At 41.2% G+C, this 24,746-nt stretch overlaps 2 protein-coding genes across 18 annotated transcripts in view; one reads left to right on the top strand and one right to left on the bottom strand.

Moving 5' to 3' along the window:
* Nucleotides 1-17,944, top strand: part of ALG6 (ALG6 alpha-1,3-glucosyltransferase) — a 47,260-nt gene extending 29,316 nt beyond the window's left edge. For all 5 annotated transcript variants that reach the window (XM_084852317.1, XM_084852315.1, XM_084852319.1 and 2 more), the window contains 4 exons: nucleotides 7,312-7,382; nucleotides 8,425-8,493; nucleotides 8,610-8,808; nucleotides 9,333-17,944. In XM_084852317.1, coding sequence (XP_084708443.1) covers nucleotides 7,312-7,382; nucleotides 8,425-8,493; nucleotides 8,610-8,808; nucleotides 9,333-9,530 — 537 coding nt within the window. In that variant the 3' untranslated portion in view covers nucleotides 9,531-17,944. The remainder of the gene's footprint in view (nucleotides 1-7,311; nucleotides 7,383-8,424; nucleotides 8,494-8,609; nucleotides 8,809-9,332) is intronic.
* ITGB3BP (integrin subunit beta 3 binding protein) overlaps nucleotides 1-24,746 on the bottom strand; it is an 81,875-nt gene that overhangs the window by 9,458 nt on the left and 47,671 nt on the right. For 4 of the 13 annotated variants that reach the window (XM_084852320.1, XM_084852324.1, XM_084852322.1 and 1 more), the window contains 2 exons: nucleotides 21,075-21,128; nucleotides 7,005-17,431 (listed from right to left, as the gene is read on the bottom strand). In XM_084852320.1, coding sequence (XP_084708446.1) covers nucleotides 21,076-21,128 — 53 coding nt within the window. In that variant the 3' untranslated portion in view covers nucleotides 7,005-17,431; nucleotide 21,075. Of the gene's footprint in view, nucleotides 1-76; nucleotides 225-7,004; nucleotides 20,286-20,325; nucleotides 21,129-24,746 lie in introns of those variants that run through there. The other 9 variants (XR_014790518.1, XR_014790519.1, XR_014790523.1 and 6 more) reach the window with 8 other exon arrangements.

Below are 24,746 nucleotides of genomic sequence, written 5' to 3'. Positions count from 1 at the left end.
ATTCTCTTGTCTGCCATTCACCACTTTTTCTTTTGCAGCTAAGTCATGAAAGTTCTCTAACCAGACCCCCACTGACCTTGTTCGGTTTTCAGTTCAGTAGAACAATCCGTACTGGGCATATGTAAGTGATCACATAAATGAAGTGTCTCATTGGAAGTCGTCTTCTGAGTGGTCATAGGTGCTCCATCTCAGGATGGATCAGTCTGGCTGCTCTTTTTTCTTGTCTGCACAGCAAAACACAGTTGGAGTCATCCTTCCATCAGAACTAACTTAAAGTTCTCTGGCTTATTGTATCCTTCCCACAGGGATTTCTTAAATTTTTTGGTCACCTCGTAGTTAATGAAACACGTAGTTTGACCCTGAGTCATTGATTAAAATCTTGAAAAGTGTACTGGGCCCAGGGACAGAGCCCTGCAACACTTTATTCAAATCCTCCCTCCAGTTTGATGAGGAATCATTGATGAGCACTTTTTAAGCACAATTTATCTGTCTGTAGTTTCCCAGATCTTCTCTCTCTTTCTTCCCCGCCTCTTGCCTTTTGAAGACTGGGACAACATTTTTCTGTCTCCTGTCCTGTGGCACCTCATATGTTCTCCTCACCTATCACCTGTATTTCTCGCAGATGATAGAGCAAAGTTCTGAGACTACATCAGCAAGTTTCTTGAGTACCCTAGGATGCATTTCATCTGGTCCTGGCAGCTAGGTATTTCCTGATCAAGTCATTATGAATCTTAAACTAGAATCTAGACACCCACACCAGTTACACTGTTTATGCAGGTTGCACACTGTACCCCTTTTGGGAGAAGATGGAGGATGTTTGCTCTCCCTCATAAGTTTATTATCAATACAGTCACTGAAGTTATAGGACAATCAGTTATTTATTTGATTATTTAATTATTTATCACATTTATGTCCTGCGTTTTTTTCCTCTTGCAAGGAACCCAGTAATCCATATTAAGGAGAACCTCCTCCCCATAGAACATCTGTTACTGAGTGGTATATAAACTTTGTTAATGAATAAATGAGTAGGTGATAGCTCATAGAATCATAGAATAGTAGGGCTGAAAGAGGCCTGCAAAACCATCGAGTCCAACTCCCTGCTCAATGCAGGAATCCAAGTCAGAGCATCCCTGACAGATGGCTGTTCAGCCTCGTCTTGAATGCCTCCAGTGTGGGAGAGTCCACTACCTCCCTAGGTAATTGGTTCCATTGTCGTATTGCTCTAACAGGAAGTTTTTCCTGATGTTCATCCAGAATGTGGCTTCCTGTTCTTGAGCCAATTCTTCTGTGTCCAGCACTCTGGGATGATTGAGAAGAAATCCTGGCCTTCCTTTCTGTGACAACCTTTCAAGTACTTGAAGAGCGCTATCTTATCTCCCCTCAGTCTTCTCTTCTCAAGGCTAAACATGCCCAGTTATTTCAGTCTCTCATCATAGGGCTTTGTTTCCAGTCCCCTGATCATCTTTGTTGCCATCCTCTGAACCCTCTCCAGCTTGTCTACATCTGTCTTAAAGTGCGGTGCCCAGAACTGGACACAGTACTCCAGATGAGGCCTAACCAGTGCTGAGTAGAGGGGAACTAATACTTCCTGGGATTTGGAAGCTATGCTTCTATTAATGCAGCCCGAAATAGCATTTGCCTTTTTTGCAGCCACATCACATTGTTGGCTCATATTCAGCTTGTGATCGACAACAATTCCAAGATCCTTCTCGCTTGTAGTGTTGTTGAGCCACGTATCCCCCATCTTGTAACTGTGCATTTGGTTTCTTTTTCCTAGGTGGAGAACTTGGCATTTGTCCCTATTAAATGTCATTCTGTTGTTTTCTGCCCAGTGCTCCAGTCTATCAAGATCACTTTGAATTTTGTTTCTGTCTTTCAAGGTATTAGCTATCCTGCCCAATTTTGTGTCATCTGCAAATTTGATCAGCATTCCCTGCACCTCCTCCTCCAAGTCATTAATAAAAATGTTGAAGAGCACTGGGTGCGGGACTGAGCTCAAAGGACCATGATCTGTTAGTGGGCCTGTTGGGAGTTTGGCACTGTGCAGTTGCCTCTGACTCGTCCCAGATCATCTAATAATTTGAGATGGCATCGGTAAGACCCATAAGCCAGATTGCTAATATTTCAGGCTCAGAGAGGGAAGCCAGGTCATTGTCAACATAGAGGCCTATTTTGAATCCTTATCACCACATATTGGTGCTCTGGATGTTCAGTTGCCTGGCATATGGCTCATACTAACAAGTTCTGATAAAGAGCCAGTCAGATAATACAGGCACCCTTGCCTCTGTGCTACTAATTTTAAAATTTACCTATCATTACATGTTGAAGCTAGGCCAAATAGTCATACTTAACACTATAAATAAAATGACCATGTTGTGCACGTACATTAAGTAACATTTTATATTTGTTAGAGACCACTTAAAAACAAAAACACTTTAACAGAGCACTTTGTAGTAATCCTCCGGGAGCATGTAAGTGGGATTGTTCAAATTGCTCACTTTTGCCCTTTTCTACAAGGGAAATACTTTTAATTTTGTATTTTAACATTTTCCTTCAAAAGACTCTCTTCACAGAAAAAGCTGTTTGGATGAGAGTGTTCCTTTCTCTTGTGCTTGTTGGCAAGATCAATACTACTACTCTTAAAAAAAAAAAATGTCTAGCTGCCAAATGTTGTAAAAATTTCCACAGTCATTTGAAGTGACTTAAAAAGCAAAACATTTTTCTGCCAAATGTTCAGGTTTTCTGCTGCAACTTAAAAGTATTTCAGATATTAGGGAGAGTAAAGTATGGCGTAGTGGCAAAAGTGTTGGACTGGGAATCGGGAGATCCAGGTGCTAGCTCCACTCAGCCATGAAGCTCACTGGGTGATTCTGGGCCAGTCACAGACTCTCAGCCCAATCTACCTCACAGGGTTGTTGTTGTGAGGATAAAATAAAGAGGATTATGTATGCCGCCTTGGGTTCCTTAAGGAGGAAAAAAAGCGGGATATAAATGTAATTAATAATAAATAAAGCATCAGTTTAAAATACAGTTGAAAAAAAGAAAAAGTGGCCAAAAGCACAGTGAAATGTCAAGAAGAATTATGTGGTGCTGTGATGAGTATATGCAAGCACACATGAACGAGAGCTTAAGATTGGGACATGTTCTTAAATAATGGGACACGTTCCACTGCTGCATGCCCTAGACAACCACTAGATTGGATCAAATGTCACTAAACTTCAATCTCTCCAAAACTGTTGGGAGATACCATTTGGGTTACAGTTTTTCAGAACTAAAACTGAATTTGTTTTATTGCAGTTCCTGATGCTCCAGCAGTGCACCTGCCTTAACCCGCTAACCCATCCATAGTTACCATGATAAAATCTCCAACTTGCACACTTTTAAAACAGTAGTATAACAGTCACTTATTTCAAAGCAACCAGATCATCTAGAAAGGTATTCTTGATTGCTGTTCTACAGATGCCCAATCCCATGTTTGTATTTCTTTGAGTTCCTTAAATTCTTGAAAAGTATGTCTGCTTAAAATGTATCGGACCACTACAAATTAACAAAAGATGTGATTTTTCTGTACGAGTGGCAGCAGTACTTTTGCTCATGGATATTTGCAGTGCCGCTGATTGGGTATGATATACTACTTTCTCACAATTACGTAGACCCCCTGCCACCTGGAGGTGCTCAGGTAGCACTCTATTTAAAAAGAGAAAAAAAAATTATTTACCACAGGTGGTGCTGGGGGATTATTGCTCTGTGCCATGGCAATTGTGCCATGGGGTCCCACAGGGCTCTATTTTATCCCCTGTGCTGTTTAACATCTACATGAAACCGCTGGGGGAGGGTATCCGGAGGTGTGGGCTGAGGTGCCATCAATATGTGGATGACACCCAGCTCTACCTCTCTTTCTCATCAAACCCAGGTGAGGCAGTGGCTGTTCTGAATCAGTGCCTGGTAATGGACTGGATGAGGGCCAATAAACTGAAACTCAATCCAGACAAGACGGAGGTACTGTTAGTGGGTGGTTCGTCTGCCCGGCTAGGTGATATTCAACCTGTTCTGGAGGGGGTTGCACTCCCCCTAAATGATCACGTTCATAGTTTGGGGGTGATCTTGCATTCAGAACTGTCACTTGAGGCACAGGTGAACTCAGTGGCACGGAGCACTTTTATCAGCTTTGGCTGGTATACCAACTACACCCTTATCTGGACAGAGATAGCCTAGTTACAGTTATCCATGCTCTGATAACTTCTCGTCTGGATTACTGCAATGCATTATATGTGGGGCTGCCTTTGAAAACGGTCCAGAAACTTCAACTGGTCCAGAAACTTCAACTGGTCCAAAATAGGGCAGCAAGATTGTTAACAGGGACTGGCCAGCGAGGTCATACTTTTTCAGCTGCACTGAGTACTTTTTCAGCTGCACTGGCTGCAGGTCCATTTCCGGGCCCGATTCAAAGTGCATTTGTTAAATGTTAAATTAACATTTAAAGCCCTTAATGGCTTGGGGTCAGGTTATCTGAAGGATTGCCTCCTCCCATATGTGCTTGCCCAGACCTTAAGATCATCCTCAGCGGCCCTTCTCTGTGAGCCCCTGCCAAAGGAAGTGAGGCAGGTGGCTACTAGGAGGAGGGCTTTTTCTGCTGTGGCACCCCGGCTGTGGAATGAGCTCCCTAGTGAGGTTTACCTGGCACCTACATTGTATTCCTTTTGGCACCAGGTGAAGACCTTTTTATTTTCCCAGGCGTTTTAGCATTTTAGCTTTCTAGACTTTTAGCTTTGCTGTTTTAAATCTGTATTTTAAATTCCTGCACTGCTGCTAGGTTTTATTGTGGTTGTATTGTTATATTGTGGTTTTAATGTTCTATATATTTTAAATTGTTTTATTGTGTGCCGTTTGGTTTTAATTTTGTGAACCGCCCAGAGAACTTCGGCTTTTGGGCGGTATAGAAATGAAATGAAATGGAATGAAGGAATGAATAAAATAAAATAAAATCAATTCCATAATATGTTCACAACTGAAGCGGTGCCTAAGTGAATCTAGAAGTGCCTCTTCTCTTTGACCATGTATTTATGCAGTGACAATAATAAGTAAATAAATGTGGATCTGAATTGTGATGTGTCTAAGCAATCAGTTCTTGAAATCCCCAAATCTGAATTGTGAGAATTAGCAACTCTTTTGTCATCTCTATGTTTAAGATGTGTCCAATGTTCAGGATTTCCAGTACTATTAGGTAACACATGTGGAAAATATAATTAAAGTCTAAATATACAGTCAGGGCCAGAAATATTGGAACAAGGATAACTATTTTGGCAGTTGGCCTATGTACACCACCACATTGAAGTTGCAAGGAAACACACCCAGATGGGAGCAAAGTCAGGACTTTCAGCTGTAATTCAAGGGGTTTGACAAAAGTGGGGCACTACCCATTCAGGAAGTACAGCCAGTGGCATACACACACCCCCATTGTTGGGGGCTCATAACTAATGGAATGAATGGTTGACAAGCAGCTGCATGGCCAGGTGTGGCCTGTTTCCTTGGTACCCCATGACCAATCAAGCAGATAAAAGGCCTGGAGGTGGTTCTGAGTGTTACATTTGCATTTGGTAGCTGTTCACTGGGACTCCCAACATGAGGTCCAAAGAGGTGTCCATGCGAGTGAAGGAGGCCATCATTAGGCTGAGGAAACAAAATAAACCCATCAGAGAGATAGCAAAAACAGTGGGAGTGGCCAATACAACAGTTTGGAACATCCTGAAAAAGAAGGAATTAACTGGCAAGCTCAGCAACAGCAAAAGGCCTGGCAGACCACGGAAGACAACTAAAGTGGATGACCGCAGAATCCTGCTCATGGTGAAGAGAAACCCTTTCACAACATCTAGGCAGGTCAAGAATGCTCTTGCGGAGGTAGGCATGTCATTGTCAACATCTACAGTCAAGAGACGGCTTTATGAATGTAAATACAGAGGCTTCACAACAAGGTGCAAACCACTGGTGACGCTCAAGAACCGAAAGGTCAGATTAGCCTTTGCCAGCAAACACCTAAAAAGGCCTGCCCAAGTCTGGAATAAGATTCTTTGAACTGATGAGACCAAGATTAACTTGTACCAGAATGATGGGAAGAGAAAAGTATGGAGAAAGGAACAGCTCATGATCCAAAGCATACCACATCATCTGTCAAACATGGTGGAGGCAGTGTTATGGCATGGGCATGTATGACTGCCAATGGATCCGGGTCACTGGTGTTTATTGATGACCTGACTGCAGATAAAAGCAGCAGGATGAATTCTGAAGTGTATAGGGCTATACTTTCTGCTCAGATTCAGCTGAATGCTGCCAAACTGATAGGACGCTGCTTCATATTGTAGATGGATAATGACCCAAAACATGCAGCAAAAGCTACCCAAGAGTTTCTCAAGGCAAAGAAGTGGGATGCTCTTCAATGGCCAAGTCAGTCACCAGATCTCAACCCAATAGAGCATGCTTCTCACTTACTGAAGACAAGACTGAAGGCAGAAGGACCCACAAACAAGCAGCAGCTGAAGGCAGGTGCAGTAAAGGCCTGGCAAAGCATCTCAAGGGAGGAAACTCAGCATTTGGTCATGTCCATGGGTTCCAGACTTCAGGCAGTCATTGACTGCAAAGGATTTTCATCCAGGTATTAAAGGCGATCCTTAAGTTTGAGATGATGTTGGTTTGTTCCATTACTTAGGAGCCACCAACGATGGGTGTGTGTTTATGCCACTGGCTGTAGTTCCTGAATAGTTAGCGCCCCACTTTTGTCACACCCCTTGAATTACAGCTGAAAGTCCTGACTTCGCTCCCATCTGGGTGTGTTTCCTTGCAACTTCAATGTGGTGGTGTACAGAGGCCAACTGCCAAAACAGTTATCCTTGTTCCAATATTTCTGGCCCTGGCTGTAATTTTTATGCTAATTCTGCATTCATTTAGTGAGGCCAATAAGGGGTTCAGTTTATATAGAAATGTCATAAAATGTTATTTTAAAATAAGTAAAATATATTTGAATTTATGTATCTTAAAGAGGCATTATCTACCCTTGGCCTTTTGTATATGGCAGGATATGAACAATTCCTTGCTTCAAAACATTATTGACTCTATTGGTCAGATTTCTGGAACGTATTCTTACTTTTAGAGCAATATAGGTTTGTGTGCTGACTTTTGCCTTCCACAATATATGCATAATTAAATACACTGGGCACTGTTGCTGAATAGCACATTCTTTACATGGTCCTGTCAATGGTAATAAAAGCAGCTGTTGTTGACTCATATGTTAATACTCGTTAATTTTCTTTTTTAAAGGTTAGCTGTGCATTATCCTTCTTTCTGTTCTCATTCCAAGTGCATGAAAAATCTATTCTTCTAGCTTCAATGTAAGTACTATTTTATACTTGGCTACTTTGCACCCTTATCTGGAAGTATCTATCTGTGTAAACAGCAGTGCTGATACAATGGGGCATGGGCTCTGATCTAGAATAAGGTACATCTTGCACTGGGACTAATGCATTTTTTAAGCTGTACAGGTCTTGCTTTGGTTACACCAAACATGTGCAAGTAGCATCAGGAAGCAGGAAAGTTGTGAAATTTGAAAAGGAATGGCTTTAAATGGTCAGTATGCTGCAGAGACTTTGCTTGCTTTTCTTAGTTCATAGACTGTTGTAGCCTATACATTACAGCCCATGTGCTCAGCTGTGAGCAGGTTCCTGCATCATAATGCTGTTGAGTCCTTTGGGATTTGCTTGTGATTAAAGCACAGTTTTTGACTTAATATGTCTTTCTGCAGATCCCCCATTATGTGAGCTTCATGTCAAGCCCTCAAGTAACTACTTTCAGTCATTTGTTTGCATGGGCCTTGCAAAATTAGTCTTACAATATACAATAAGGACTTGTCTTGTAGTAGCAACAAGTGGGACCTGGAACAAAATGTTGCCGTGTGGAGTGCACCTGTTCATTGTGCCAGCCAGCACAATTCTTCTAGGGTACTCCATTCCATTTCCCCCACCCATTTATCCCACTCCAACAGACACTCAGCCTTTTGTGGCTACTGAGCATGCTCAGTTCTCTTTGGGCTGTTCTGCATATTTTTTGGTCCCTTAGGTTTTTTTCCCACCCAAGGATATTTTTTTTTACTTCTGCAAAGTTTGAGATGCCCCCAGGCATCTTGATACCTCCCTCTTGTTTCTCAGTTTGGTTGCAGTCCAGATGCTACACACCAGCTATTATTATATATGAGTGTATGAGTAGAAAAGTGAGTTTCAGTAGCATGATGTATAAACTACCTTCTGTGTGACAGTCCAGTTACTCCATTGCCCTAATGGACCCTTACCCATTATAGCGCACATGTGATGTAGCAGCTAGAAGTTAACTAGTTAAAATGTTATTTCGATAATGCTTACGTTTCTATTTTCTCCTTAGACCAGTTTGCTTAGTTATAAATGAAATTCCTTTTATGTCTACATGGTTCCTACTTGTTTCCACCTTCAGGTGAGTCATTCTAATTTGATTTTACTGAAGACATTTTAAGAAATGTTCTCCATCATAAGTTGTTGGGCAGGTAACCTTAATAGAACACATATTAACTTGGGTGTCTCTCTCAACAGCATGCTTCCCCTTCTCCTTAAGGATGGCCTGCTCTTGGCTTACATTGTGACAACATCGGCCTTTCTCACAGTGTGTGCAACTTCATTTTCAATATTTGAAAAGACTTCTGAAGATGATCTGCAGCTGAAAACACTTTCCACTTTAATTAGAAGATGCATCCCTTGCTTTAAGGCCTTACCAAAGGTTATTAAGAGTTTAGTAAGTAATTTTTACAGACACATGTCTGTTAATTTGGCTACGGGGTACATGCATGATACTTTTGTTTGCATGTTGTAGTTAAACATAAGCCACCATATAGAGTTGCCAAGCTTGCCATGAATTCCACTGTGTGCAAATGCTGCTGCTGAAGAAACTTGCTTCAGAGCAAGAAAAATTTAGAATTTTAAGCAGTTGTTCTGGGCATCATCTAACATTTCATAATTGGAACCATCCAAATTGAATGCTAAAACTGAGTCTCCCATCACTATGCAGTTGTATCCCCCATGTTAAATGCATTGTCAATATTAGAAATCCTTTTCCCCTTGGAAGTTCAGTTACTTAACGTGACTGTGTTTGCATCAATCCTGGCAACTGGTACATAAGATGTCATGCTAGAGACACATTGTATTTACTGAAATATCCTCCATAGGATGATGAAAACAGAGCACCTAAGCAATGAAACGACTTATTGGACATTGTAAATCAGTGGTAACCAGTGTACCTTTTCCCCTCCCTTCTTTCAGTTCCTTGTCTCAATAACTCTGATGGGCATCCTGACTTTAATGAGTGCTACGTTGGATCCTCCACAGAGGCTACCAGATTTATTTCCTCTTGCTGTCTCTGCTGTATCCTGCTTGCACTTTCTGTTCTTCTTGCTATATTTTAATGCCATTGCAATATGGGAATCAAGAGATAGCCGATATCAGAAAAAAACCAATTAGTTTGAAGTGCCAGCTGCAAAATTAATGACTAAAAATGGGGGCGGAGGGATATTTTCATAGACTTATGTTTTAAATTGTTTATAATAGGAGGTATTAAAATTGCTGTCTTATTTCATGTATTTTCTGGGGGAAACCAGACAAAAATATTTACATGTCAGTCTGTGCTGTTTCAGGAAAGTGAATAGCCATTACTAAAAAGGCTTTGAAATGAACTCTTTGTTCTTTGTATCCAATAAAAAAGAACCACAATACTTGATGATTTGTTCAAATGAAAAGGCTTCTTATACCCTGGGAACAATTAAGAAACATCTTGGCAACTTGTACCAGTGTATTTTAAATGAACAAAATCTCTACATTAATTTAATAGTATAAGTGTACCAGTTTAATGGACTACCAAAAATGAAATGTGTTAATACGGAACTGTATGTTACAGCAGTCACTCTTGACTGTTGCTACTAAATGCTGTCTCTTATAGCCTATTTGATTACATACATTAAACTGCCTTGTACAATATTTCACTATCCTCCATATGATATGCTTAAAGTCATCAAGGCCACTGCACTAATATTCATGACTCAGTGTCATGGTTCATGCTTACATGACAGTCTTATTTCAGCATTAACCTCTATACTAACTGAAGTCCATAACAAGAGTTCCAAGGTGCAATCGTGGCTAACATTTTTCATATATATCAACATGTAAGCCTCACCATGATGGAGAACTGCATACTTTATAGCCAAAATAACATTATCAGTCTTTGTATATATTTGCATATATTTTTATTCTAATTCAGCACATAAAACAAGAATGTTTAAGCGGCAAATCAACAAGAGGAACTCAAATCCTATTGTAAAGTCAGTGTTTTGTAGCACACTCTGGTAATAGCTTTAACATTTCATAGTGCCTCCAATTCAGTTAAAGGGTTTTTTAATGAAGTTATTACAAAGTGAAAGATACATTTGGATTTTGGGGGGCATTTTTTTGTTATTTTCACATCGGTGTGTCCCAGAGGGTTAAAATATACATTGGGTTGGATCCAGACGTCATACTTAGAGTAGAGCCATTGAACTCAATGAGACTTAAGTAAGTCATGATTGTTTTATGTTCCATTGATTTCAATGGCTCAGCTCTAAGTATGACTAAGTCTGGATCCAACCCACAATGTATAAAAAATTGGACCAAATTGTTGCAGCTGCTTATGGAAAATGGAAACAACATACATGCTTAATTGTTAGGGACACAAATAACTTCTCGTTCCTAGCTAAAGATCCACCGTCAATATGTCTTAAAGTTCATTATATGTCATTTTAAATATCGTTTTCAGCTAGCCTATGAGATTTGGGTCATGACTGAGTCATTGCCACATTTTAGCGCTGTATTAAGGCAATTAACACTTTGTTATCGGTGTAGGTTTTCTAGTGCATGGTCCCTTCACAGAGATGTATTCCTTTCTGCCATTCTGAAAATATATGTACAGCCATAAGATAAAGCTGTAATTTTTAAAATATGGCCATACAAGTGGTACAAATTTCAGTTTGCAAGTACATGGTTTGCTTTGCTATCATACAAAATACAGCTCAATCTGAATCTAGCTCTTTGCAAAGCCCAAGCTAGCTAGTATCCTGCGCAAGAAAAACCAACATTCTCTACATGCGTGCTGCTATAAGACATTATGCAAATAGACCCTAATGTATATCCATCCCCTCTAGTGTGAACACCATCCCTGAATATTGTTTCACTCTCGTGGCTTGATATTAAAACATTGTGCTTGGATATGCTGACTATTAAACATGAAGTTGCCACACATCAGGTGCACTTTATTTCTTGCATCAAAGTGAAGAAAATTTTACACCAATGAAATTGTAATTGCCCACCATGAAACTCTTCCAAGTCTGCTAGTATACAAATCTGTATACATTATAATTTACTTTGAATGTGTATTTTCAGCTTGTACACTTTAAAAGTCTTGCATACCAATCCAGCAAAGGTGAAATGTGCCGAAGGAGGCTTCTTTGTACACATCCCTTGCTGGACCATGAACCCTGCATATAAAAGATTAATGCCTATTTAGTTCCAGATACTGGATGTTTCCCTGATCATAGTCGATGGATCAGCGACTATGCACACCATGGTTGGCACCGTCAGCTATCACCTCTTTACTGGATGTGACCCAAATCCAGCTGAACTTCCCTCAGTGTAGACCATCTGCTGGATAGCTAGTTGTTGCTCATGGATGTGTGTGTAATTGTCTCTGGATTGGAGCTCCAGATTTCCTATAGAATTTGGATTTATTTTTGATTGGAGAAGATAGTTTGTGTCGAATGTACAGTACTGGAACACACATTAATGAGAGCTTAGTCCTAAGCAATAGGTTGGATCCAAAGGTGCCTTGCACAAAAGGATAGGCACGTCTACTACTGTGAGGGTATATGACTTCCACTGGCTCCCTCTTCTGTCAGCAGCCCACCATGCCATTTCCCACACTTCCCAAGGGGCTTTGAGGTGGGGGGTGGGGCACTGGGTGCTGCAGCACAGAGGAAGGGGAAGGCAATTCCCATTCTGCAATAAGATTCTTTGGATCAAACCCAATGGGCAGTATCAAACGGGGCTTATGCCTTGCCAATTCTTTTCCACCCTGATTCCATTGTGTAAAAGGTGGGCCCCACCAACTGCCTTGCACAAGCAGGACCCACTGCTTAGACAAAGGAGATTTAGCATGTCCTAAGGGAAGCTCCAAAATGAGCAGAAACACTTGTTTCTGGAAGAAGGCAGGTTGGTGGAGCTCCCTTATACAAGCTCTGCCAACCTGCTTCCTTCCAAAGACAAGTGTTTCTGCTCATTTCAGGTTGCCCTGGAAGTGCTAAATCACCACTGTGTGAGTGGTGGGGGCTGCTAGCACAACATAAGCAACAGGGTGGAAAAGAATGGGGTGGTGGGGGGAAGCACCCAGTTGGATTCTGCCCAATGTGTTTTATTGAGTAAAGATGTTAATGTGGAGGGGGGATAGCCATTGTTAACTATGACTTCTAGGCTTTATGCTACCACCTGCTACAAGGCCACATATGAGAGGCCTATCTACATACGACTTCCATATTGAACAGTACCAAGCTTGCCTTTGCTATCCATCGTAGAGGCAGATCTTCCTCCTGAGAGGCGTAACTGCCACAACTGCTGAAGACAAGGCAGTATAAGGAGTGATTTTAGCCTATCTCACCCCACCTCACTTGGGTATATCCATAAAAGGAAAAAAGTGGTCCCCTTGGGCCCCTAGTTCTATCTGCAGCCACATTTTTATTCTAGTTCCAAAGGGTGTGGAATGAGCTTTCGCAGAAGACTATTGTCATTCTGCCCAAGAACAGTTTGGTGAATTCTTTCTAAGACGCTGAGGCATTGCAAGAATGTTTCAGGGAAGGAAAGAGTGTGAAACAGCCACTCTTGCTGACAGGGCAATGGTCTCATATTTCCAATAGCCTTTTCCCCCTTCTAGTCATCAGAAGACCAGAGCAAGTGTTTCCTAGCATATAAAAACATTAGTTTTATGCGTATCTCTTTTTGTTGTCCTTCAGCTGGCCTTCAAGGGTGATAAAGTGAGAGTTATCTGATCTACCTTATGTAGAACTAGGAAATGGTTCTTAACAGACCCAGCTGTTTTTGAAAAGGGAAAAAGCTTAGTACAAGTGGTAAAGAAACAGTAGCTGCTTTAATAGCCTTAGGCTGCAATCCTATGCAAACCTAAAAGGGAATGTCTTACTAGTAAATAAACATGCTTAGGATTAAACTATGATGCATGGAAACAATTGAAGAGGCAGTTCTGTCATTACTTACAATGGGGTAATGCCATTAACGTCCTTGGAACTACAAGCATCCTTGGAACGTCCTTGGAACTACCAGCCTAAAATCCCACATTTAAAAGGGGGTTTCTGCTTCTGCTTTAAATGCAGGAACACAACGGACTCCATTTATACCTGCTTCCTCTTCTGCCCCACCCCATCTGACTCTTTAATATGTTTCATTGGTCTAGCTCCTCTTCATGTGGCTCTTCCTTTTTCATGGAGTGAACTCAGGTGGAACACAAGTGGGGTAATTTGATAGCTCATTATCTCCGATCTATTAAAAAATGGAATAAAGGTCATTTAGTGCGGGAGATGCCCTGGAGGTTAACAACATCATCTAAAGGGCCTGTGAGTGACCAATCTCAATAGCAGGATAAAAGCTCCATGTGAAGAAGCCCTACATCAGTGTAAATGACCAGCAATTACCTCTTAAGAAAAACAACTCCCCCTGCTTTTCCTACTTTGAAAAAACTGATTCTAAACATATTTATTCTGAAGTAACTAGTACTCATTGTGCTGAACTTACATCCAAGTCATTATGCTTTGAATTGTAGCCTAAAGCCTGTAACTTCTGACATTGAAATGCCAAAGTGAAAAATGAGTCTATTTAATAATCTGTTAATAAAGAATGTTCCTGCTAATGTTTTATTGTATTACAAACAACAATTGTGGCCCAATATAAGCAGCAATGTTAGCTTCAAAATCAGTACATGACTTTTCCACACATTCGAAGTATTAATATCTGCTTGATTCCAAATAGCCTCCTGCAGGAGTGAAAGGCACTTTTGCTCCTCATGGTGTGCGTGTGTGTGTCTACAATTTCCACCCATTTGCTCCCAACCCCACTCCAGCTCCCCAAGCTGTTCCCTCACTTTCAGAAATGACCTCTCAGGGAACAGAAAAGGCTGCAGTGCAAATGGGGACCCAGGAAAACCCCAATGCATAGTGTAGCTCCATTCACAGTTCTTCCAAGCCATCACAATGGCATATATAAAAAGAGAACAACACGTGCATATATATACACTCTGCTTATCCTTAAACGGCTAAAGGCACAATCCTATGTGATCCGCCCTTGATACTCATAAGCCTCAAAACTGGAAGGCTTACAAGTATCCAGTGTAGAGCGGGAGGCATGGTGGTGGCATTTCTTGCCTCTGCTGTGCCTCCTGCTCTGCATTTTAGCTAGATGGGCTTTTTCGTCCATCTAGCTGAGGTGTTGCGGAGGGGGACAGTAGGAGGCTGGAGAGGCCTGAGGGTACTGCATAAGCCAGCTTCTCCAGTCCCCCCCTCCCCCTTCCACAGGAATGCCCCCTTTACCTCCTCTCTGAGGTTGCTTTTCTGACCTTGGGGAGGCAGCCAGTATAGTTCTTTCTGCACCGGCAGGGAGGGGGTGGGGAGCTCAGATTCCTTGGTCCAAGCATGGAACAATGTCACTGACCTCGGATGCTGGAATCCAAGATATCCTGTGCGCCCCCCCCCGGACCTGTCTAGGGGACATAGGATTGGCCCCTTACCTAGGTTTTCAGTGTCAACCATTTGAGAAGTTACATGTTCTTACGAAGGCTAAAAAAATCTTGGCCACCTAAATATCCATTAACAATATTTTATATTAAAAATGTATTCAAGATGTACTCTACTATCTAAATGATCAGGATATTTAACATTTATTTAGGCTGAAATGTGAGATCATTTGTCGATCTCAATACGTACTAGTAGTTTCTGTGAAACCCATCCCTGCAAGTACTATTGCACATACATACAAATTTTTATGGGATTGAGTTAAGGTGTTCAGGCATCACAAAGCAGAGAATGTACAATGTTTCCTTAGCAGCGAAAAACTACACTTCTGTGGTATTTTTTGGAAACCACAGTAACTTAAAAATGCATCTGCAAATGCTACATTTGGAGCACAGAAGCCTTTTCTAGCAAATGGATGGCTCCGCCCAAAGATAGATGGCAAATCTGCTTGCTTATGGATGTGCTGATACATTGCATAAACAATGCGCCCCAAGTTGGCAAGCATTCTTCATTGTTTGTGGTAAAACTGGCACTCCTTCAGAGAGAGCATGGAGCATATAATTACTGTGAAATTTACAGTTTGTTTGAAGGCCTGGGAAATAGTGTCCACCCCTAAGTGCAGCCCTTCCTCCCAAACATGAGGAAAAGCTCACTGCAGCATTTTACCAAGGTAGGGCAAGTACAGTGCCTTGTGACTACACAGAAGTACTTCAGCTTGTGCCGTTACACATTTGCATAAAAGAGCTCTGGCAAAGTGTATTATTTACATTGAGATTATCTGGTTGTGCAGATTGTAAAGTTTAAATTAGATGCAAGAAACTGTATCTAGATGTGCACCTGCCTAGTGCACTAAGCAATCCTTAGCTGGTATTTGCTGGGGAGATAGATTTACAGGCATTTCTTTTCAACCTTTTAAGTAGGATCAGGCAGTTGTAGAATCTTGCAACCAAGCTGAATATATTCTTCAGATAAAGCCTGTGAGGGTTAAAAAATGATTAAAATAATCAGCAATTAAGCACCAATATTACCCTTTGAATGCACTGTTTACCAACTAAAGACACATTCAGCTCTAGCTTTATTGTATATGCACAACACAGAAAACAAAATACTCCACTTCCTTTAAAGTGTGACAATGTATTGCATGTTTTAATGCAAATGTTTCCCAATATTATTTTAGCTCACAATTTAACGGGAAAGGCCATGTCAGGTTAATATTTCACAAGGGCAAAGCATGTTTAATCAAACACACAAAATACTTTTATTTAGGAATAGCTGGCAAGTTGCTACTACTAAGAACCACTTAGAAAGCTTCAGCCTTGGAAGGATTTGTATTCTCAAAAGTAGAATACAGATTACTATAATACATACATGCATTCAATTACAAGTTATATGGTATCCCTGGGTTTGTATATGTTCTGTGACTACCTTTCAGCAAACTCCCCTTTCTTTTTCATAACTGTTTTGGAATAATTTTTCTAAACACATATATTCTGCTGATGAATGGAAGTTAGAGGGAGATATGACAAAGATTAACTTTGCATACAGAGTTAAATATTTAAACATTTGTGAGGGCAGTAAATGTGTTTTGTCTTAGGGGTAAGTAGTAGTTTATCAACTGATTAGGCCAGGTTGTTCTGGCCACAAGCTTTTATGTGCATCAGTAGAGCAAGAACAATCAGCCACTGTTCTAAGTGAAAGTTGGCTCCCATCAGCTAAGCTTTGAGGCTTCAGTTTGCTTCCTGGCATGAACATCCTGCAGTGTTGGATCCATTAGAATCAAAAGAAGACATGACTTCAGACATACCCAGTTGATGTACATGCAGCACAGAACACCGGGGGAAATTCTACACATAGGTACAACTTGCTTTTAGATGCTTGTGACAGATGCCAGTCTACAATGCCTGGAGTCCCCTTGATGCATTTTGTGCCATGGAGACAGGCAACAAAGCATTAATTTTATGTACTGCTATCTACATTCATGCCACCCACCAGGGTCCCTGTGCCCACATTGGTTGGGCAAGGTACAGGGACTGGCTGCTGCCGCCAAGAGGACTGTAGCAGTGACAGCTACTTAATCACACCATAGAGATGGCTTATACAGGTACCTGCCACTGGCCCAGACAGCCAGGGGTGATCCTGACTTGAGAGGTTTTCTAATAGCAACTGCTGGGTTCCTCTGCTGACTGTGTCTTGTGGAGAGACACTCTACTCTCACTAGCCTCTTTGGTCTCTGAACCAAGCTGGCTGGTGGAAGTAGCTGCTGGCTTAGGAAAACAGAACGCAAGGGCTTAATAACCAAGCAGGTCATGATTTGCGGTAAAGCTTAGGAAATGAGGACTGCAACTTGAGGAGAAGTGGTGGACAAAAAGAAACAGGGCAGAGGAGAAGGCCAGAAGCAGCAATCTGACTGTAAGAAAGAAATCTGGAAAGCAAATGAGAGGCGAGAGTGGCCTGTGGCGAGGAATCCCATCCTGATTTCAAATAATCAGCCAAATCTTCGTCTCAAGCAAATCTTCCTCCTCATGTGTCTTCCACATAATGGTAGGAAACCTGTTAATCAAATCAATAGTTGCACAAATTTAAGTAGGTAGCCTTTAGTTGAAACATTATTTGGAAAACATATCCTGTGGTCAAAGATAAATCTCACCTCTTTTGTTTCGAATGAGGAAGTACAGTAACAGCACAATCTTATGCAGGTCTCTACAAAAGTATGTCCCACTCAGTTCAATGCAGCTTACCCCCAGCTAAGTGTGCAAAGAATTACAGCCTAGCAATGCAATCCTATGTCTACTCAAAAGTAATCTCCATTGCGTTCAATGAGATTTACTCCCACATAAGTGTGTGTGTGTGTGTGTGTGTGTGTGCGTGTAGAACTGCAGTTGGAGGGAGCAATCCTATGGCTGCTAGACAGCGGCTAGACGGCCATGGGATATGTTATTTTCCAGGAACCGACCTCAGAGCCCGTGCTCCGAGGTTGGTTCCTGGCGAACCGACCTCCCCCCACTTCCACGCTGCCTCAGAGGCAGCACAGAACAGCCCCATCCTCCGTGCTCGCAAGAAGAGCGCGGAGCGGCTGAAAAGGGGCATGGCTGGGGACACTCCGGGGCAGGGAGAGCATAACTGCCTGTGCGACACATCCTATGTGTCGTACAGCAGCCTCCTGCCCTGGTCCGTCCTCCTGCGGCTACACAGCCGCAATCGGCTATCTAGCTGAAAAAGCAGGGCAGGAGCACAGAGGGAGCGATCCCTTCCATGCTTCTCCTGCCCTGCTTTGGATAGGCGGTCGCCTCCAAGTTCGGAGGTTGCCGCCTATCTAGATAGGATTGCTCCCTAAACCTGCTAAATCGTTTGAAGCATCATGAGGTCTTACACACTGTAGCAAGAACAAAGTGGACATGTTTGTCCTACTAGCAGCAGTGAAATCAGTATAATTTTATTAAAAAACAAAAAAGTATCAAAAGTGTACGAAACAGCCAAGTCTTATCCTACTGTTAAATATCACACCACAGTTAGCTGCAGAACTGCTACTATGGAAGCTGATGCACAGAAGCAGATAGTTGATGCAATGAAGCCAAGTCCTTTTTGCACTGCATGAGGATAACAATGCCAACAGCACCAGGAATGTACAAATGATGGTTTATGTTTGCTACACTGGGTCATCTGGGATTGAGGAGGCATTTTTATTTTATCACTGATTGACAACAAGAACAACTACTAACAGATTTCCAGAACTTCAGTTGATGTGGAGACTGAAGATCTTTGGAAAAGCCAACACCAAAGCTACTATCGGACACAACACACGGACATGTGTAAAGACCGTTGTCTTTAGAAGCATGAGGTACTAGCTCCAAAGTAAAGATTAAATGAACCATATCATGTTGTTGTCAATAGCTGTGACAATTGCAAAGTGTCAGTGTAGTAAAGATCGGTAAGGGAGCAATCCTATGTCCCCTAGACAGCATCTGGGGAACATAGGATTTTTCAGTTTCCTGGCTCCAAGCTCATAGACAGGGCTCTGAGCTTGGAACTAGGAAAACGTGCTGCCCACCCCCTCCCGCTCCCCCTTGTTGCTGGCACAGAGATAACCACACTTGTAAAACAGAGCATGGAGATGAGGAAAACGGGGTGTTCCGGGGAACGGGAGGAAACTGGGGTAGCATTCCTACAATCTTTCCTATGGCTCAACCAGCCTTCTTTCCTCCCCCTCCCCAAAGCCTCTGCTAGACAGGGAAAATCGCCTAAAATGTAGAGAGGCAGGCGCAAGGTGCATAGAATATTTCTTTGCATAGAATATTTGTAAGCCTCTTAGTTCAGGGGCTTACATGTACCCAGGGCACAATCCATAGGACTGCGCTCTAAGAGTATAAACTCAGAAAGTAGAGCCACACATTTTGATGGAATTGTCACTTGACCAACATTTTAAAGCTTTGCCTGGGGTACATATCTGACAGACTCAATGAACTTAATGTTTACCTGCAAGGCAAGAACTGTGATACCTTCATTATGCTTCAGAAAGTACAGAGCTGTATTAAAGATTATTCTGTGGAGTAGCTCTATGCAGCAAGACAACTTAACCGTGTCTGTCTGGGGACTTGTGCCCTACTCATGCTTACCTTAAGGCATGCAGAGCCTGCATACAGTGGAGAATGGGATCATTCTACTCCCACACCTCGCCCTCTATGAGAGCATAGTTCAATATACACAAGCCCAATCCATGCAATATTTACTCCAATATTTACTCCACCAATGTGGGGGTGGGATGTGGTAGGAGATCACAAAAATCAGAACTGCGCACAGTGGAACAGTGCATAAATACTATTTTGTCACATCCAACTAACAGATGTGAGGTGGACCTTGGAAGAAGAGGTGATACTGATCTCATACTATGCATAGAGTATGCATGTTCAGAGTTAAGTATGAAAAGAGCTTTGTAAACACCAGTACTTAGGCTGCAATCCTATACCCACTTATCTAGGCCTAAGTCCCATTTAACTCAGTGGGAATTACTTCTGCATAGATATACATAGGATTGTGCTGCCAAAGTGAAATAGATAATTCATGTGTCAACTAGCAATTTAGCAAATATACTCCTGAAAAAATAGCAACTAAGGGTGCAATCCTATGGGGATAAGTGGCCACCTCTGAACTCGGAGGCGGCTGCCTGTCCAATGCAGGGCAGGAGAAGCACAGAGGGGATCGTTCCCTCCACACTTCTCCTGCCCTGCACTTGCGGCTAGACAGCCGAATTCATAGGATGTGTCATACCAGCATTTCTGCCTTCCCCGCCCCAGAACACCCCGTTTTGGCTGCTCCACACTCCTCTTCCGGGCGCAGGGCCGTTCCATGCTGCATGCAAGGCAGCATGGAAGAGCAGGGAGAGAAGGCCAGTTCTCCAGGAACCAACCTCGGAGCATGGGCTCTGAGGTTGGTTCCCGGAAACCCACATATCCTATGGCTGTCTAGCCACTGACTAGCGGCCATAGGATTGCTCCCTCCATGACATAATTTTATGTAAGTACGAAGGCATAAAAAAAATACTCTGGCATAAAATAATCTGATCAAAATTGGAAGTAATCCTGTTTTGAAATTACACATCTTGAGCTCTCAAATAAACGAGAATTCCCTGAGTTGGCATGGCAGAAAGAAAAATGGTTGAAATGCCTGTGGACTTTGCTTTTATACCTGTGCATAAAGAAGGGAATGCACTTCAGGTGGTAACATCTCAATAAATACTTGTATGCATGGATGAAAAACAGAAAGAAAATCTTTTAAATAAGGGTGTTCCATGTGAAGAATGCAAGAATGGAATTACATTCTGACATACAAATGTATATATGGATAAAACAATGCCTTTTGTAAAACATTATCTTTGAATTAGCTCAGCATCTTGACTGTGATACTTTCTGAAGGTTAGAGAATCCCCAGTTTGCAGAGGAGGAAGAGGAGGAGATGATGGTGATGATGATGATATCAGAGTTGCTTTTCTATTTACAACACTGAGTCACTTACATTCAATAAAGTAAACACCAGCGAAAATAGTTATTTTTTCCATTATGAGTTATTAATCAAGGAACAATAGAAATTTAGCCTCACATGTCTGCAATTCCTCACATAGCTTCCAATAAACATATTTTCACTGTACTATTAATTACAGGCTTCACATTGATCTGTTAAAACATGAAGGCTTCCTCACCTTAGTCAATGAGGGATTTAAGGAACTCAAAGCTGTTGACAGGTTGGAGATAGTCTGTAGAACAAAAACAACATTCATATTTTTCACTAAACAAGAGAAAAATACAATTCTACAGTGTAGTGTATACTTACAAAATAGAAGATGCAAAGTATGACACTAGAAGCAAGAGGTATTGGCCACAATCTAACATGCAGTTGGGCCTACTGATTTAAGTGGCATGTGGTTTTTATGTAAAACATAAATTAGTTTTAAGCACAAATAAATGCAAGTGTTGAAGATTCTACCATGTTAATTTATTACCAAGAGTGGCCAGAATGGATACTTACCAAATGTTTTACTGTTATTTGTTTCCTTAGCCTCAGGACTGGATTGGTTAAAAATTGAAATAAAAAAAACCTACAAGTCTATCACCAACTACCACTTGTTCTGTGTTTATTAAAGCTGCACATCACAATATCCAGTCTGTATGTCTCCATGCTGGGTTTGCTTGTCACAATTTTATCTCACCACTTCTCCAAGGAGCATTTAATCTCACAACAAAGTACCTAGATGGAGGGATACTATCCACAAGGTCATTCAGAGAGTTGCACAGGTGAGCTGGGATTTCAGGTTCTCACAGATTCTAGTCACTGCATTGCGCAAGTTCAGAGGTGAACTGGAATCAATTGCCAACTTCAATAGAAGGTGATGGTGACATTTACTTCCTTTGTGATGACTTGGCTACCCACACTGCCCAAGTCTTTTTTAGACTGGGCCCTCTCCCCTCACAAAGGCTATTACAGCCAACTGCCCTTCCTCTCTGCCCTGAGAGGAAGAGGAAGTAAATGTCACCATCACCTTCTCCTCAAATAGGGTTTTTAAGGTTATATAAATCCTCCCTCCTTTGCCCTTATTCCTTGTGGATCATGTCTTAAATTTAGATTGCAAGCCTGAAGGCAAGGGCTATCCTGCTTCCTATCTCTGTAAACTACCAGATTCACTGCCCCACTGACATTGAAGCCACCAGCCACTGGTATAAATGCAGCAAATAAATAAAAATTTATTTATTTCAGTGCTTCAGTGCTTGTGTGAAGTGTAAGAGAAAGAACCTCACCAGCACAAGAAGAGGTCACGGTCTAGCCAAAAGTCTACTCTCTCTTGTGCGTGCGTATGCAAGTTTGAATGCTTTAAACCATGTACAGCTAAACTGGAGAGAGAGGAAAAAATGGCCACCTGTCTGGTGATATAAAACCAATCTTCTCTTAAATGTGCCAGAATAATTTTTCTCCACCTCAACCACAGTTAAATCCTTTCGCCTATTCATTACTGTCCTTTTATAGTATTTTTATTTAATAAAACCTATTAAGACTACCATACAAATCTCTTTACTTATGCTTTTATCTTTTAACTGATCAATTTTTATATTGCTGACATCCCCTCTTCACCATTTGCTCATTTAAAAATTCATAGTACATGAGCTATGTCTCTGGAGAAAATGTCTATAAAATTTGTTACAGCTGGCAAATGTGTATGAGTCAGTGATAGCACATGACTAAATGCTTCACAGAAAATAAAACTTGTTTCTGTAGTAAGCAGAACTGTTTAAATGTTATTTATTTTTATGTTTCAAAGAAAATATATTGTGAAGTGTTGCATTGATTTAATACGCAACAGTGTCTGTGTACACGCTGTACGAGGAAAATTTATGAAACCTTTGCACAACTCCTTTAATTGAATTTTCCAAATCTCTCACCACACACAAATAATCAATATCTTCTGCAGAGAAAACCAGTCAGAATTATTACAGTCTTTCTTTTCAATTTTGTTGTCATCAGCACATAGAGAGCACCTGGATATTTGTAATGTCTGGATAGCAAAGTTATCTATGCCTCTTAAAATGTAATTGCTATTAAGTGAATCCAAAGCAACGTGCCATTCCTTTTTAAAAAAAATTTAAAATAACTATATGTCTCAAAGAAGAAACCGGTCTTCTGGAGTATTTATAGTCATGTAAGAGTGACTATACATAGCACTAACATAATTAATAGTTTCCATTTTATTTGATATCCAAGTATGTGTTATTGTAAAACACATTGTGGGAAGACTTACAAGAAAACTAGAGTATGAAACAAATGTACCAAAGTTTATAATACATAATGTTGGTAGATTCTCATATAAGGGATGTGGTTTGACGGATCAGTGTGTGTGCGTGTATGTATGGTTGGTTGTGTATATGTCTGAAGCCTAACAGCCATATGTCTCACATGCATTTGTATGTCTGCCACCAAAGTTAATAGCTTAATATTTCATCTACATAGTATAGGATATTAAATCATGTGCGAAGTTTGTGGTTTCCTCCCAAAAATCTATCATAACTGTAGCCCCAGCCTGCAATGCTACACACACTGAAGGCTGTATTTTAAAATTCACACCCTAATTACAGCTGTGCCATGTATTAAGACAAGTGTCTTTTGGGAAAGAAAGCGCTCTTTCATATAATGAAAAAAAGATCGAATTATGCAGTATTTATAGGTGAAAAGAATAACTGCGTAGCAACCATTTTTCTTCCCATTAAGTAGAATCTCTCTACTAGACAGATTAAAGTCTTACCTGAAGCAAAAAACGAAAACACCTCACAAAAATCAATACAGCCAAAACTTTGTCTCTTACAAAATAATTGCAAGAGTGTCACAGCCTTCAAGGAAACTAAGGCTGCAATCCTTTCCACATTTATCTGGGAGTAAGCCCCACTGAATTATGTCAGGCCTACTTCTGAGGAGACATGCATTTTTTTTAATTTATTGCATTTATACCCCGTCTTTTTTCCTCTTGCAAGGAACCCAAGGCAGCTTACATTATCCTCCTCCTCTCCATTTTATCCTCACAACAACAACCCTGTGAGGTGGGTTGGGCTGAGAGTCTGTGACTGGCCCAAAGTCACCCAGTGAGCTTCCATGGCCAAGTGGGGACTAGAACCCGGATCTCCCAGCTCCTAGTCCAACACTCTTGCCACTACACCACACTGGCTCTACACCACACTGCATAAGATTGCATTGAAAGGTTACAATCCTAAACTTTGCTGAGGAAATATGGCTTCCTGTCCCATTGAGCATGAGCATAATGGAACTTACTTCTGAGTAAACTTGTATAAGATTGCATTATTAGCCACAATGAACACAGTGGGGATTACTTCTGAATAAACATGCTTAGGATCAGGCTACAATAGCACTAAATATCTAAAAGGAAGGGAGGGAAACACTTTACAAATGTAAATACTATTTTGCATGTAATCAGGTCGGATTTGTAAACATGTGAAAAAATTGATGGACAGTGATGTCTAAAAAATGTAGTAAAAAGTGTCAAGATCACTAAACAAACCAAAAGAACCCCCATCTCTCCTACTGGCTGCGTTTATTAAATGCCTTACCAAGTCTGTCTTAGGCAGTGATGTACTTTGTGCTTAGAAAGAGGGCACACCCTGGAAAATTAACAACATGGGTCAATGGTAAAAATAAGCATCATTCATACCAAGAAATTGTTCAACTGCAACAAGAAGAGAATGCCCCACTTCGTAGACTCAGAAGGAGAACAAGCGGGGGAAGCATTGCTTCCCCCGTTATGTTTTATATAACGAAGTTCAGTGTTTAGAAGGATAGTGGGTAAATGACCCAGTGCTATGATGTACTGTGCCGT

This window comes from Heloderma suspectum, chromosome 4 (genome assembly GCF_057233095.1).
Source record: "Heloderma suspectum isolate Gila_16-S chromosome 4, 16-S_ref, whole genome shotgun sequence".
Lineage (NCBI taxonomy): Eukaryota > Metazoa > Chordata > Lepidosauria > Squamata > Helodermatidae > Heloderma > Heloderma suspectum.
This window is presented reverse-complemented; position numbering and strand designations above follow the sequence as displayed.